At 44.4% G+C, this 16,721-nt stretch overlaps 1 protein-coding gene across 1 annotated transcript in view; it reads right to left on the reverse strand.

The window, feature by feature from the left end:
• LOC113028738 (partitioning defective 3 homolog) overlaps positions 1 to 16,721 on the reverse strand; it is a 341,162-nt gene that overhangs the window by 174,611 nt on the left and 149,830 nt on the right. Inside the window, exons 6-10 of the mRNA XM_026179154.1 lie at positions 10,264 to 10,373; positions 9,537 to 9,620; positions 4,787 to 4,912; positions 2,154 to 2,384; positions 1,381 to 1,568 (exon numbers count right to left, since the gene is read on the reverse strand). Of these exons, the coding sequence (XP_026034939.1) occupies positions 1,381 to 1,568; positions 2,154 to 2,384; positions 4,787 to 4,912; positions 9,537 to 9,620; positions 10,264 to 10,373 (739 nt within the window). The remainder of the gene's footprint in view (positions 1 to 1,380; positions 1,569 to 2,153; positions 2,385 to 4,786; positions 4,913 to 9,536; positions 9,621 to 10,263; positions 10,374 to 16,721) is intronic.

Genomic DNA, 16,721 nt, shown 5'->3' on the forward strand with positions numbered 1-16,721 from the left:
CATAGTGACCATGAAGCCATGCAGCTGGTGGATATAAGCTAAACTGAAGGCGTCAGCCTGGTGCTCGAGTTCTACCAACATCTTTCCGGAAATTAGAGTCGTGTGGGGAAACTTTATCACGTTATAAACACATAAATATAAGTTACACTTCAGCTCCACAGTGTCAAAGAACTCTGCCGGCAGCGCTGGGAAACTTTGCCAAACATGTTAGAGCAGCTTGTGACTGCATGTCCCCAGAGTGGGTCACGTTTACCCCGTGCCGCAGCCCTCACTTTTTCCCGCACCCTTCCCTGAAGCTCATCGCTAAGGCCTCGGTGCCAGCTTTCAAGTAAACATCTGCTCCGGCAACCGAAAAAAAAAAGGAGCAAAAAAGAAATCGACGGAGTCAGGACATCGCCTTAGAACTACTTCACTCTGCTTCCTACTGTTCGCTAATTCACATGAAGATGGCTAACTGGTGGAAATGACACGGCTTGGCAGCGAAGCCACCACAAAGAAATACAACTGCTCCGGTATCAAAGGTCTGTCCAAGTCCACAAATAAACCCAGCTCAGCTGGAAGCAGATGGATTGCCGAAGCTTAACCACAAGACCGCGGTGATGTACTGTAGCATGAACAGATGAAACCACAACCTGTTTTCAAGACGGGGCTGATCTGTGTTTGCTTTCGGCCTTCTCGTTTAAACAAAGCGCAAAGGCAAGAGGAGATTTTTTTTATTTCCAGAAGGATTTCGGTTGCATTAAGAGCTCTTTGACCTTTTGTTTACTCTGGAGTTTTTAAATGCTAGAAGTTGACAAGATATCGCCTTTATCGCACTTAGTAACGGGGTTGATAGACATAGAAGCAAACAAAGAGATTATTGGTCAAATTAATGAAACACTTTAACGCTGTCACATGAGCTGCTTTAGGATCAGCATCTTTCGTGTCTAACTGCAAACTTTCAGTGCATTTAAATGTTTAAATGCAGAAGCCTGTCTTGTGAAGAATATACTCTTTGATGCTGGAGTTTTATCAGATATACAGGGCTCTTCCCCGGCTTTCTGCTGATAAAGAGCGGAGGCCGATGTAATCTGCCAGTGGACAGGCTGACAGAAATTTTGGCAGAAGCAATTCTGAACTAAAAAAAAGCCACTTTTTAAAATTTTCCCATGGTTAGAAGCAAGGTCAACCCACTGTTAAGCCTTCCCCAAGAATTTTCCCACTACTTGCTTTGAAACATACGATTATCACACATATCTCACTTAATAACACAAAAATGTCTAAAAAGCAGATCAAACATGGCGGGCTCATGTCACCATATGATGTCAGCACACATAAATTGCAAACATGATTCTGCTGGTTTTCACTCCTACAGCACTGACCTCGTTTTGCTACTCTCACCTTTCTTCAGTTGGACGTTGAACCTGCGACCTTTGTTCTTTAGGTCGATGGTTCTGGGGGCGTTTGTGCTTATCCTGCGCTGCAGGGAGGGCGAAGGGGCTGACGGGGTCCTGGAGATCAAAATGTGGGGTGGAGTGGCAAAGCGTCTACTCGAGTCTGGGGTGCTCTCTGCCAGTGAGCCATGGTGGCTACAGAGACAAGGGTTCAGAGTCGTTACATGAAATATAGATTCATCGTCAGGCTCCTGTAATGTAATGTATAACGCACAGTAATGACTTTTCACCATTAAATAATAACTGTATTTGTAGCAAGAACCTTTTCACTGGCACAGACGGAGGATTGATCGTTCTGTATAACTGACATTATGACCACAAACACAAACCCACATCTTTGTCTTTCTGGAACTAGGCCAGAGTTTTTACAACAATTAACAGAAACCACAGGCAGATAAAACAGGCTTTTGACAAGATGATCACCGATGCAGACTCAGAGGTCTAAGGTACAAATTACAATTAGGCTGCTCTCTTGTCTTTTTTTTTTGCGTAGCTTTTAAACTCTGACGGATTTCCAGTGAAAGTCTCTGACTGCTGCAATTACAACAGCACTCCCTTTCACACACATCAAATCTGTGGCAGCTTTTTAATTTTTCTTTTTTTCTTTGATTTATTGATTTTTCTTTGTTTCATGTATGAGAACAGTGTGAAGGTATCTTGGGTAGAAAAAATAAACTATTTAGTAACCATTCAATAAAAGAAAAGGGAGGTGAAACCCACTTGTGATTGAGGCCCGGTGGTTGTCCTGATCTGGACGTCAGCGGCCCGGTCAGACTGGACCTGTCTGCTGGCTGTTGAGACTCCTGGCTGAAACGAACCCTGTTCAGCTGAGGTGGGCTGCTCAGCTCCTTCTGTGCTGACAGCAGCTCATATTGCTTCTTCATGGCTGCAGGGACCACGTGGAAAAGGATAACCTGGGAACGCATCGCCTGCTTGAAAATGTTCTGTGCTCTGAAGGTGAAACAACATAGAGCGAGGGAGAGAGCGGTAAGGTCACACAGACAGAAATGAATTAGCTTTAAACATGATAAGAGATACATGTACAATGATGTAGCACCAAAGCTTGGCAGATACAGAAGGATAAGGAAAGCCATGATGCACTGTATGTTGAAAGGAGATACAGAGAGTTGAGACCTGCGCGGCTAATCGCAGGACTACTTCCTGCAATGCATTATGGGGCAGAAATTACATTATCTATAATTACAAGCATCAAGACGGGTAAGAGATAAGGACAGTAAGTGGTGCATCAGTCATAAAATATTACTGCGTGTGATATAGGTTAAATCTCTATACTATGCGGTCATTTGTGTGTTTGTGTGAGTCTGTTCATGGTTGGAGATAAATGGTTATGAGTTGACTCAACAATCAGAACAGAGGTGATGAATCATGCACCAGGGAAGCTTTACAGACGATGAGTTCCCAAGTAAGCAGACACACACACAGAATTCATTCCTTAAACACAAAATGGGGCGGGAACACACAAACACACCGAGTCTCGTATGAGTTTGGGGGAGGCCAAATATGCCGAGACAAGAGCTCGCCATCATTCCCAGACACAAGAATTGTTTAGTCTGGTTTGCCAGCAGCACTTAGCATATAGATAGGCTGGCCAGGAGTGAGGCACACTGCAGCATAAGGGGGCCAGAGGCACAGTGGATGTCTGGATTCCAGCAATCCCATGTTCTTTTTCCAGCCCCCTCCCCATTACCAGCAATACCATGCTGATTCTGTCCCAATGACAGCCGCTAAGCCGCTTCTGCCGCAAACAGACAGCACTCCACGCAAGCCGCGTCGCAGAGGCGAACGCGCACCGAGCTACTTCTGCGAGATTTGCTCTCTCCTGTTTTCATTCTTATGGTAATTTGCGAGAATCACTCGCATATGCGCACTGCAGGGTGATGACAGGCTGGGGCGAAGTTTGTGTGCGTGCATGCGTGCTTTGTACGCAAATGTTCCCGTGCGCATACGCGCTGCCATCACTCCAGCAATCAGCCTCTGCGCGAGCCTGATTGAATAATAAATTACCCCCATCAATGCATCATTACATTCAGTTAGATTAAGCGCTTCAAAATATTTACCCATGCAAAACAATCCAAGAAGATTAGACTATCACTTTAAATTGTCACTCTCTGTGGCACACAATCAACGATGGGTGGGGGGGGGGTTAAAGTTTTGTTCCTTTGCCTCATTTTTATGCAAACGCCCCCCCCCCCCCCAAAAAAAACCAAAACATCACAAACATCATAAGCGTGCAGATGCCGGTGAGGAGGGTGTGTTTGGAAGGAGAGGCTACAAAACATCACTCCCTTGTGGATTTGGTGGGTAAGCTTCTTTCACAGCAGAAAAGAAAAAAAAGCTGTGAAAGAAACTGCGATGTTTACTAATGACAATAGGTTCGTTTTAAAGGATTCTGAAACCTTAGTGGGTTTGTATGCAGGGTGATAAACAGATTAGCACAGTGTCTCCAACTGCTTCCATTTAACAAGATGCTGGAGAGCTTTTGCTATCACACCTTTCTTAAGAAACATTCCTACAGTGATACAGTTGTTCAGAGATAATTCATAGCTACTGACTTCACTTTTGAAGGCTAAACTTTCTGTCATTTTTGCAGCATTGTGGTTCAAAGCCCACTGTTTTTAGATGTGCAGGCCCGGTGCGACTGTTGTCTGGGCCTTTGGTAGCAAAAATCTGGGCTATTTCTTTCTGTGGAGAGCTGAACAGACCACTTTATACAGTGCCTCGATTTTTCAGCCTCGAGGAGAAGAAATCCATTTAATACTGGTGCACGCACACACATACACAAGTGCAGAAATGCCTTTGTATGTCAGTATCACCGCATATATGTGTCCGTGTCCGTGCTGCGTGAGATGCCACACATTCACGCTTATATTTACGAGTGTTTAAAGAGACAAAGGTTATGACGCGTTGGCAGAAATGAATGGAGAGAAGAGTGTGGATAGTTTGGGATCAGAAAGCAGCACAGCTGTGAAGGACTGCAGGTCACTGAGACCTATTACAGGAAGGCCAACAAGTCGGTCATATTTCTGTTTTATTGTGCGGCTGTGTGGGTGTCACGTCTCCCCGCAGTTTGGATTCCGCTTATCAACAGCAACGCTATTTACTGTCGCTGCGCTTAATGTCCAACACAGTGCTTTCGGTGTGAACTGCATCACTCGGCAGACAGTGCTTCCCTACTATCGGAGGAAAAGGAAAGTAAATTAAAATCAGCATGGCATCCAGTGACAAGAAGAGAGGTTACCAGAAGGAGAAAATGTCAGCTGACAAAAATAGCTGTGTTCAGAATAATACTGCATGCAAAAAAAATGTTCCAAGCGTCACTATGGAAAGCTTACTGTTCAAAGCGCAGGTTGCGAATGTCTCCCTGATTAATTCTGACGATGCAGTCGTTCTCCTGGAAGAGACGCTCCTGCTCTGCTTTGCCTCCGGGCTCCAAACGCTTCACTAGCAAGCCCTGTGTCCTGCAAAGGTTCATGCAACAGGTAAGTCATAACACAAGACTTAGGCAACTACTGTCACAATGAAATTGCACGTGTACTTTTAAAAGTTAATGAAAAGGTAGAGAAAGAAACGTAATCAAGAAACCTAATCAGAATGGATGGAGCGGAGACAAGAAGAGAGTGTAGAAGAAGGTACAGACAAAGACACATTTAGGGTTTGAGGTATCACTTGAGAAAGCATCATGCTAAAAACAAATGTTATTGCTATGTTTAGAAAAAGAAATGAAAGGTGTAGAACCCAAAGAACATCATCCACACAGTGAAGCTTGGTGGTGGGAGTATTATGCTGTGGAGATGCTTCAGTGTGTCTGGAACTGTGAATCTTGTCACGATGAACAAAGTCATGAAAAGAGAAGGACGTGAAGACCTTGAAAGAAAACCTCAAGCAGTCAGCATTAAAATGGTAAATGGACTGATTCTTATAGAGCGCTTTTCTACTCTCCCCGAGTACTCAAAGCACTCTATACAACATGCCAATCACACCCATTCTCACAAGCACTGACCCAAAACTGAATGCTTTTCTAACAACATTCACACACGTTCACACTCCGATGGATGCATCGGAGAGCAACTTGGGGTTAGTATCTTGCCCAAGGATACTTGGCATGCAAACTGGAGGAGCCGGGGATCGAACCACCAACCCGATCAGTCGGTGACCTGCTCTACCTCTTGAGCTACAGCCACCCCTTTATCTTCCAACATGACAACATCCCAAATAATGCCTCACTCCTGCTGAAGAGCTACCTCCAGAAGACCCAAGTGACTGCTGATGACTCGCCTGCATTAAACCCTGACTTGAATCCCATTGAAAATCTGTGGGGTGAACTGAAGACCTATGTACATGCCAGAAGACCATCAAATCTGGCCAATTTTTCCAAAGAAGAATGGGCTAGGATTGCTTGGGAGACATGTGTGAGACTTCCTAAAGACTACAACAAATGACTGCAGGCTGTTATCCATCAAACTTCCATTATCCTAAAACTAGGATGTTTTAGAAAAGCTGTGCGAAAATCTCTTGCTCTGTTTTGAAGCACTTGAGAAAAGAGATTTTCATAGAGGAGGGGCTAACGAGTCTGTCCTCATCTGTATGAAGTGAAGCTTTTTGTAGTGCAGCATTGACATTGGTTGCCATTTTATGGCCTGAAGATTTATAACTTTTGCATCAACAGAGTGCCTAAAATATTCAAGTCTCCAACAGAGTTGGGGAAGTAAATAAGATTACAAAATGAGTTTAGCCCATTGTAATGCACTCCGTCAACAAAAGTTAACTTTGCAGACTAGGCTTGGATAGAGTCCTGAATTTCCCTGCACTCATTTTAAGCCTCCGTCTGTCCTTCTGTCCTCCTTTCCTCTTTTTCTTCCTGTGGGCAGGTCTGAAAGAATGACAGGGTGGGTTGAAATAATCCAGACCAACAGCTAAGAGATCATCTTATGGCTTCCAGGGAAGTGCTACAGTCGCCTTCATTGGAGCTTAAGACTAGAGCCGGCTGCGGTGTTTGAGAAAGAAAAAAAACCCAAGAAGTTCCACGGCTGTGCCATCTCAGTAATCCTTAAAAAAAACGCCAACCTTTACCTTCAAATATCCCTCCGCCCTTCTTCCCCCTCTAAATAACTACATCAGTGAGCTCCTTGAGGGCTTTAGTTAGGCCTCGAGGATAACCACATGCAAAGATATCTGATGGATGCTCACACAGCAGAGCTACAAACTCTGGCTACAAGCTGCAAGATGCCTCTGAGATAGCAGGTAAACTGACTTTAAATGTGTGGTGTCCTTGCATAAACTGACAAAAAAGTTTGGAGGCTTATTTTGAAGAAATTCTGAAATCTACCGGAGCAAAAACCATCAACAAGCTAAACAAAGATGTACCAGACATAAATTAGACCCTAAGCTACACCTTATTGGTGTCAAGGACATAAGTGTCATGCTTCTCATAATTCTCCCTTCCTGTCTCTTTTCCTGGACGCATAAACAGCAGCACATTCAAAACTGTTGTGACCCTGTTTACTGCAGACGTCAAGGGCAGGCTCGCGCAGCTCTTTAGCATTTCAGCCAAACAGGGCCACTCTCAGAACATTGCTTTAATTGGCTGCATAATGTGGACATTCACGCTCGCGTCGAAGACTCATCTCAGCCACTCAGCGGGGGTAAATGGGTCGGCATTAAGTTGAAATTAAAGATCACAAAAGGCCCTTCCCTCTTTCTTGGTGTCTGAGTTGCCAGGTCAGGTTAAATGTGTTGAGCAGAGAGTAATTGCGGCCGGCGTGGAAGCAGACATGATTGTGCTTTATCTCCATAAGTGTTGGCAGCTTGAAAACAAAGTATTGCGCACGGAGATTACATCACGGACACACGCTAATGACTTCTGATTTGCTAGCAGACTGGAGACGGTACAGTAGATAAAGGAGTTTTTGGTTGATCCCTGATCAGTATTCAAGCCGCGGCAGAGCGGACTGGGGATAAAGCGGCATCGTTTAGAGATTTAAAGAAGATGATGATTTCGTGAAAAGCACTATTATTGTGTTGGCTATAATCCCATCCTCTCAAACTGATGGAGGTTCGCTTCTGTTTTTTTTAGAGATACTTGTCAGTTACTTGTAAAGAACTAAAAAAAAATCTAAAAGTCACTCTCAAAGGCTGCAATTCATTAGGTGGCAGATGTAAGCAAAAAGGGATTTGTAGTTTGTGGATTCTCTGCAGCCTCTGGGGGGGAGGGGGGGGAAGAAAGACTCTTTAAGTCTCGCTTCTCCTCGAAAAAAGGAATCAGCATCTTACCGCACCACATGGCTTTACTCCATCTTGTGGCTGGGTAGCAGTGCTGATTTGGAGGAGGCCACCTGCTCTCATCTACTGCCTTTAATCAAATAATAATCCAGTCAGGATCCATTTATGCATGGCAATTATGTCCGCAGTTTGTTTACAATTGAAGACGGTCATGGAATGAGAAGTTCATTAAACTAGGAACGCATCTGGAAGGGGGCGTGCGTGCGTGCGTGCGTAGATGTACGGGATATTTGTGTGTGCACGCTGCTCTCAAGGTAGGTAAGTGACGATGCACCGAGAACTGTTTTTGCTTGTAAAAGGAGTCTGAGAGGGAACACACTTCTCAAGGTCGGTCCGAACTGCTCACAAACTGCATTAGTGTGAGCTCATTTTCAGGTAAGTATCTGTGCATTTCAGTGTGTGTGTGTGGCAGGGAAAGATTCTTCCTGCTAGAGTGGCAGAGTATCTAAGCTCTCTCCTACAGTTGTCTCCCCCTCCTGCTTGGATCTGACTTGATGTCAGTGCAGTGGAGCAGAATACGGGGGCAGCCTGATGCTGGAGTGCCTGCAGTTCCTTGTTTGCTGTCTGGTTTTGCTGGCAGTCTGACCCCTCTGGCCCTGGTCTAGACACTAATGACAGCCCGCTGAGCCTAATGCCTCCTGTCCCAGTGCACGACGCGCAGAAAAAGCTCGGACAGGCCATTAGCATCATCCCACTGACCAGACAATAAGTTTTATCATGGCTGAAGTTAATTGAAGGCTGTGATAGCTATTAGTGCCGACCTTAGCTGATGGGGAAGAAATTTACTGCCGGCGCAGCGTTAATGTTGTTTCCTCCAAGATGCTGTCTGATTTAGGGGCAATACAGGGGAGCTTAAGGACAGCAGTGCATCTAATGAGAGCTGAACTGCTTAAGTTCCTTTAGAAATCGTTCCCTCCGTTAGGCTCACCTCATCCTGAATCACTATTTTGCAGCTCTGACTCAAGGTGTCAAGATGGAGTTAGTGCGACGTCAGAGCTAAATATAGTTTCCTGACACTTGCTTATAAACAGCAATGAGATTAGTGTCTGAGCCACCTTCAATGACACCACTCCCCTTTCTCCTCCTCTCCCCCTTCAAATGTCATTCCGTTTGATCTCCTCATTCCGTCTTTCCACCTCATCCCTGACTTTCCTTCTCCAGTGCTGAGTAGTCACATTCACCTTGGTGGCGAGCCAGTTCCTTCTGGCATGCAGGAGGGATCTGTGTTATACACAAGCTTTTAGTTTGATTACATCTAACCGCTTCCTCTGTCCCCCCTTTTTTCCTTTCTTTTTTTTGAAACTCAGACGCCTCTCGTTCCCTTGTCATCGACACTCCTATCAGTTAAAAAGACAGAAAAAAAAAAGGCGAGAGGAAGTAGTCCAAAGCAAGTTTCAAGACAACACGTGCACAACGATGACCGACAACCCAGTTAGAAAAAGTATTTGCAAGACCTGGAGAAAACTGTGCAGTCGAGAGCAAAAACTACTTTCATCCATTCGCCTCACCACTGGGAGCTTCAAAGCTGTGGGATGTGAGCGGTGCTGAGTTTGGGTGTGGCGTTTCAACAGCGAGGCTCACAATAATAAAAAAAGATGACTGCAAGAATCAGAGGCAGTTAAAAAAAAAGAAGAAGAAGAACAGCCTTGAGCAACACATAAAAAGAGATATGTAAGACAGAACAAAGGACAGAGAGAGTAAGAAAAATGAGTGAAATAATGAGTGAGAGCAAAAAGAAAGCAACACTGGATGGTGAAACTGAGATGCACTGAATTTCAGCTTGTGTCTGTTTTGTTTTTTTACCTGATATCATGTGAACTGAAAGGCACTACGTGGATCCCCAGGGGCCCACCTTCATTGGACACCTCGACGGGCTTGAGCATGCTTCTGCGGGATGGTGATGGATGAAGCCAGAAAGAAGAGGAGAAGGGAGTAGGAGAGAAGTGTATGAATAATAATGATAATTAAAAAATAACAGAAGTGAAAACAACATGTAGAAATGCAGAATGTAAACAGACGGCACAGTCAAACACGACATGAGGTCAGTGGGATGCGCAGGAGTGGGGGCGTGAGGGAGTGGGGTCCTTATTGGTGGGAGGCCTCGCTGAGTTGCCTGTGCTAAGTCATCCGTTACAAAGCGCAACTGGTGGACCTCAGGGTCGATTAAGGATCCAAATGGAGGCTCCAATTAAGTGATTAAGATCAGACTGCTGTTGCGCTAAAAGAACTAATTAATTGAAAACATATAAGAGAACGGGGGCGGGGGAGGGAAGGGAAGGGAGGAAGGCTCATTTGTTCCGATAAGGACGTGAAGACAAATCAACACGACCCAGATACGCGTGACGATGTTTACAGACTGAGGCCTTGGTCTCGATGTTTGGGTTGTTACTGGCACATGGTCGTAAAGTGGGCGGCGAAACAAGAAATTGGTATGCAGCCATTACAATAATCGTGATTAACTGTAATTGTACAATTTCACTCTTAACATGGCGTATGGGTGGGGTTGTGGTGTTAGCGGTACGCCACTCACTCTATATGAAACACTGGTGAATGTTCCAGTGAGGAATCGGCCCTTCCTACTGGCTCCGTCCGCTCGATTCTCCTCTCGTGTCTCCTTTGCTCCTCTTCCTCATCCTCCTCCTAATAGAAAGAGAGACAAAGAATGAGTGCTTCAACAGCAAAAAAGAAAAACCCCTCAAATTCTGTCATTATTGCTTTCGCTGTGCTTGCATCTCGCCCTCTCTTGCTTATATCTCTCTTCTCCAGCTTTTAATTTAATTACCTGAAGAAAAAAAAATGTATCGGCCTGTTTTAAATCAAAGACTCTTGAGCACAGGAGGGACCGTGCCCCTGATGCTGCTGCAGAAACCATCCCTCTCTAGCCAAAAAAATGTTCAGTGGTGCCGTGATTAAATGCAGCGACTCCATCGGTTTGCCTGACCGATGAGGTGGGCCCGTGAGGTGATGGGATCAAGGTTTAGAGCTAAAGAAACAGGGATGCTCCTGTCTGAGCTCCATCTGCGTCTTTCACTCTCCTCGTTTCATTTGCTCATCTTCCTTCAGTGCTGTTAGGCAGCGGAGCAGGAGAGGCAGTGCCTTTAACGGGAAAGCAGACATCCGAGGACTTAACTAAGCTCTGGGAAAGAGGCAGCAGCTTCATGCTCTCCTTAATGGAGGATAAAATCTTCATTTGGCTCTCTTTATGTGGATGGTACAAATTCAGCGGGCCACTTACACACAGTGATTACATCCCGCATGTAGAACAGGAGGGAGACATATCTAATAACACAGTGTTGATTTTCATGTAATTGTCAACCCAAGATTAGTTGGAGGGCTCGTCATCAAGTGTTGAGCACAGTGAAGTCTTTTGTTTGGTTGTTTTAAATAACGGGACTTTCTTTTTCAGTCCTGTTATTAATGGCTGGTCCTCGTGCATGTGCGCGTGCGTGAGCTTGTCAGCATCAAGACAGCGCATCGGCTCCTTGGGAGGATCTGCCGAAATGCTTTGTTAGCCACTGCTTTTTCCCCACCCTCACCCTTCACCTTCCTCTTTCTCTCTTTTTTACTAAAATGTCAAGCACATCCAAATAGGTCTTGCGCATTCTTGGTTTCTTTATGGAAATTGATTCAACCCTTTTCAGGGGCAGGGATATCTTTGGTGGCACTCACTCTGCTATACAGAGGCCCCATCGCCTATTTATTTGTTAGACTCTGGGGGAGGGTTAAGGTGGGATAGGGGCATGAAAATTTCATCAGCAGCCCACCTTTAAAGACCTTGTCGCACCCTACCTGTCTATTTCCCCCTTTTCTATGAAAATGAATAAATCACCCCCCACCACCACCACCCTCCACGCCTTTAATTACACGTCAGCCGAGGTGCCGGGTGTCTCACGGGGCCTTTTATTCATAAAGCTTTTTTATGAACTCAAGCCCACCCCCCACCCGTCCTTCCCCAGGTGGACGGCTAGATTTTTTTTTCTCTTTGACGTATACTCTGCACAAAGGACCTGACCACCTGTGGCAAACTATAAATAAAGATGGGAGGCCATGGGGTAGAGCGGGCGGCTGAAATTGGACAAGAATAAATACAGGTTTAGATCTCTGCTACAAGGCAAGACTGATGGAGAGGCAAAGAAACGTGTGGCCTTTCAGAAAAAGACAGTTTTCACACTCGGTGAGCAGATGACTGTGAAAGGTGACAGTGCTCAACAAGTTTGCGTTGTTAACCGAAGTCGCAAGTGTATCATCGCTAACACGTAATTAATTTGCATTTAAAAAAGCTGTTAGCAACAATCCCCTGCCTGTTCGTTTGATCTTATAAGTTGCAAACCCTTATGGTGAGACTACGTAAGACTATGTAAAGGAAAGACTAGAGAGATCTTTTGAATTAGGGAGTGAACAAAGAAAGAGAAAGACGACACTGCATCTGTGATCGTTCCCTTCAGGGGAGAAAGGCAAAGGGCTTCTTCACTTCCACCTGGCCAAAAATCGCAGTGCAATCAAGTGCGGTGTGCGAATGTGACAAGTCAAAATTACCATAAAATGGCACAGGTAGATATGAGAGCAGTGCCAGAGCAAGGTGATATGTCTATTCAGCTGTGAAGCTGTGAAATTGACACTAAAAAAGGAACTCGTGATAAAAAAAAAATGTACAAGAATCACAAGATTGAGCAAAGCCCTAAGTGAGGGATGTAGGAGCGAAAAAGGTAAGACAAAGAAAGAGGTTAACCCTTTATCACCCAAGTATCATACAGGCTGCTTGGACTTCTTACAGTAATATGAAGCACACATGGTTAATCTGTGTTGAAACAGCAGTAACTTTTCCTCTACTGTGATAATACAGAATATCTGCGTAAAGCTCGTCTTCTCTTCTTTCCAAAACTATTTGAATTTTGTCCATCCATCCTCTTCTGCTTATCCTTCGCAGGGTCACAGGGGGGCTGGAGTCTATCCCAGCTACCATAGGGCAAGAGGCAGGGTATACCCAGCCTGACACAGGGCTAACACAGAGAGAAAGACAACCACATCCACACCTATGGGCCTGTCAGAATCACCAACTAACCTAACTAACCTACTCACATATCTATATTATTGCTAATATATATTGTAATATATCTATATCACTAAAGCACTTCTGGATGGATGCAAACTGCATTTCGTTGCCCTGTACCTGTGCATGTGCAATGACAATAAAGTTGAATTCTATTCTAATTCTATTCTAACCCCACTAACTGCATGTCTTTGGACTGTGGACATCCTAACTCCACAAAGAAAGGCCTTGACAAGACGGTGGATGTGAACCAAAGACCTTCTTGCGGTGCTAACCAGTGTGCCACCATGCTGTGGGCGTGTCACATTGGTTAGTAATCAAAGAGGACATGTTTGTGGTATAATCTGGTCGTAATGAGTTTCCTATACACATGTATAGTAAATCCCCACACAGCTCTGACCATCCTGCACACTAGATGTTGCATTCATCAGCACCAAATAACCACAAACCACAGCAACAGCCGGCACTAGTGTTTTTAAGTGATAAAAAGTGTTTCCCGTGCATTTGAAGATACCACATGTTTCAAAGTTAAGTCAGTTTTTTTAGCCAACAACAGCAAAGCCTCTTCATTATCTTCCCAGACAAAATCAAAGTTTTAGAAAGACTGATTTCTGAGACTGAACATCACAAATAATGGCTTGTTAAAAGTGACTTTTATGCAGTCAAGTGCTCAAGTATAGCTCCACACTTTCCAACGGAGCGTGTGGTTAAGCCGGCATCACAGGGGCCAGTTTCCTAGTGACCGGAGGCAGATGCAGAAGCCATTTCTCTTTATATTCGCTGCCAGCTCGTTCACTGTCTGTCCTTGTGTCAGCTGTAAAGATGAGCACTGAGTGACAGCAGAGGAGAGACACAACCTAAATATACATCCGCAGCTTCCTGACCCCACCATTCTCCATCTCTATTCTTTTTCTCTCTCCTTTTTCCCTTTCTCTGAAAAACATCCATTCCCCCCCCCCCCCCCCCCCCCCCCCCCCCCCCGAGTGCTTTTAGCACCCTGTTGATCCCTTGGTAACCAGTAGAGTGGGGATGCAACAAGGCTTTTCAACTCTCTAGCTTGCCCTCTCTCCTTTTTTTCTCCCTCCGACCCCCATTTCTCTCCCTTCCTCACATGTAATAGGGATGGCTAAGAGCCCTGATGTGTGGCCAAAAAAGTCTGCCAGCCTCTGACAATAAAGGGAGAAAAACTAAGGTTACAGGCTTGGCCATCGGACAGCTGCAGCATTAGATTATTGAAAATCGTATAAGAGGAGGAGAAAGAAGAAGACAGCGAGGTGGAAGGGACACGCATGCAAAGTGCAAAGCCTTGTTACCATCAAATAGACGTGCTGCTTGGACAGTGGTTGGAGGTCCGAAGGGAAAGCAGACTGGGAAGGATGGAGGTAGCAGCTGTTTGATCAGGAGGGGGAAGTCTACCCACACGCAAACACACAAACATGCATACTCACACACATTACTTCTTGAGGGTTAGGGCAAAAGGCGGCATGTTGAGGAGCTGTCATCCTCCATCAACTGGTGTGCTAAAGCAGACCTACTGTAAGTGTGTGTGTGTGTCATGCTGTTAGCCATGGGGAAGTACAAGATGTAGCTGTTACAGAAAAGGGTGGGGGGGGGGGCTCCCTCCTGAGTCCATCTCTGGCATCGAGGGTTTAACAAGGACAGGTTCAAAGGTCACAGCAAATGGTGTGTTTCTGGCCACCGCCCCTCCTTTAGGGGGCTGAGCTTCACATCTGTGTGACAGCTTCATGTGTGGAACAAGCCCCCCCCCTTCCCAGACATTGTCACACACACCCCCTTACAATGAGCCGTCTGTGCTCAGGAGAACAATGGTGCCAGGGAACAGGATATAAAAGCAGTTTCCAAATGAAGAATGTGTTGTGTTCAGTGTATTAAGAGAAAAGGAAACAAGCAATTTAGCTGGAGTGTTTAGAAAAAAGAAAAATAAAGGCCTGTTGAAATATTTACAAAGGCTGATCCTCCCTCCTGATTTTGACCAGCTAAAAATATGAAACGGTAATTGCGCAAGGTGACATATGCCCCTTATGGAAACATTAAACTAGCCAAAGGTAACATACCATGGCAACATGTGAAAAGACCTGGCTCTCAGCGAGTCGATGTATGGTGGGGGCAGCAAGGGCGGAGGCTTTTCCTTTTCCTCGCAAAAAGGTTAAGGAGCCATAATTGTACCCTCATTACCTCCAGTTAATGCAGTTCAGCTAAACACTGTACAGCACACAAGACCAAATAGGACTTCACAGTACCGCTGCATCGCACAATGGCACTGACATAGAAAGACAGGCTGCTGTTAATAACTCCTAATAGTGCTATTAAAGGTTCTATGACCTTGAGAAGCAATTACCAATACTTTTCCGTAATAACTCGAAGAATCTTGCTGTTTTCAACCAGCACTTAAAAAGAAACTTTATGGTGCTGGATACAGTGATTGCTCACCTCAATCTGAACATGAGATGATCGCAACGGTTGTACGTTTATAAACAGAGTAATAGCGTGTAGCAGCTACTAGCATGTAGGACGACCTGGTCGCTGCTGTGTGAGGATTTACTGTCCACATAAATAAAAAAAACATTAAAAAATCCTTTATTAGCAAAAAATGTTCTGCTTTCTTAATCCTTTGGACATTATGATCCAGCCCTAGTCCTCCCTCCATCCTTAACCATTTATTCCTCATCGGTCCATCAGGCGCCGTCACCATTAAAACAACCAATTCATCACACTGACTGAGGTTGTGAGACACTTATTTATATTTATGTTGAGGATACAGGAGCATTATAAAAGGCTGGGTGAGGAGTTAAACTGGTTAGGGGGATGATGAAAGGGTCATAATGACCCCCCCTCCCAATCATCTTACCCACAAGGTCCGCAAATAGCACTTAATGTCTGTCAGCAGAGAGGAAAGATTTCTGCATATTTTCTTAGATTATTTCTATGATTGTGACCTTAAGAAAGATGATGGAAGCTAATAGTGATTTAAGTGTTCAGAAATAAAGTATAAAAAGAATTTAAACCCACACCACTGTGTTGATTCTTTTTTATTTCTCTGACTGTTTCCTTTGTTTAGAAAACTATTAGCTTCCCTGCAGGACTGGAAAGTTCAGATCTGGAAGAAAATCAAAGCAGTGTGATCCTCATGTCTGCCATCTCTCGCTTTTTATGTGACTGTTAGAGAAGAAATATAGAGGAAGGTTATGAATCTTCAGTCCTGTGTTTGTGTGCCAAGGGTAGAAGCCAAGGCGGCGCCCGTCCTCTGATGAGGACATGTGTTTTCTTTAATATTTCACGCCCTGCACCCATGAGCACAGCCTTGTTCAAAGCAGAGGACTCGCATTCCAGATTAGATGTACTATTCCTTTTGATAATGAAGACGGAGAGTTGCGTTGTTGTTGTGCTAGGAAAATACAGTGGGGAGTGGGCTAGGGAACCTGCCCCACACTGTCATTATTCATGCAATGAAAAACACAGGAGGAAATAAAAACATAGTTTCTCAGTTTATGAATAAATTTTTTTTAGTATCTTCAAAACCAATAAGACCTCATTATCAGTGTATTTTAGTACTTTACTGTATAGATTAGTAAAAAAAAAATCTTTTAGATGTCAAGACAAAAATAAAATCTAATTGTTTAGTGTTTTTTTCACCTTACCTTAAAAAAAGCACAAAATATTGCATAATATGTAAGACATGCTTGTTTATGCTTTCAAAATAGTTTTCCTTAAAGGTACAAAGTATAAAACTCACCACTAGGTGTCAGTAATTTGCAGATTGTTTTCTTACCCCTCTAAATTCAAGTGCATAATCGTAGCTATGATGACCACTGTACGACAGACTCTGGCCATTGTTCATTCGCAATTTATCTGCCAGTCCTCTGTTATTTACTCTGGGGGGATACTATAAAACTTTGTGAAAGGAGTTCAACACAAGA

Source organism: Astatotilapia calliptera, chromosome 9, assembly GCF_900246225.1.
Source record: "Astatotilapia calliptera chromosome 9, fAstCal1.2, whole genome shotgun sequence".
In the NCBI taxonomy this organism is placed as follows: domain Eukaryota; kingdom Metazoa; phylum Chordata; class Actinopteri; order Cichliformes; family Cichlidae; genus Astatotilapia; species Astatotilapia calliptera.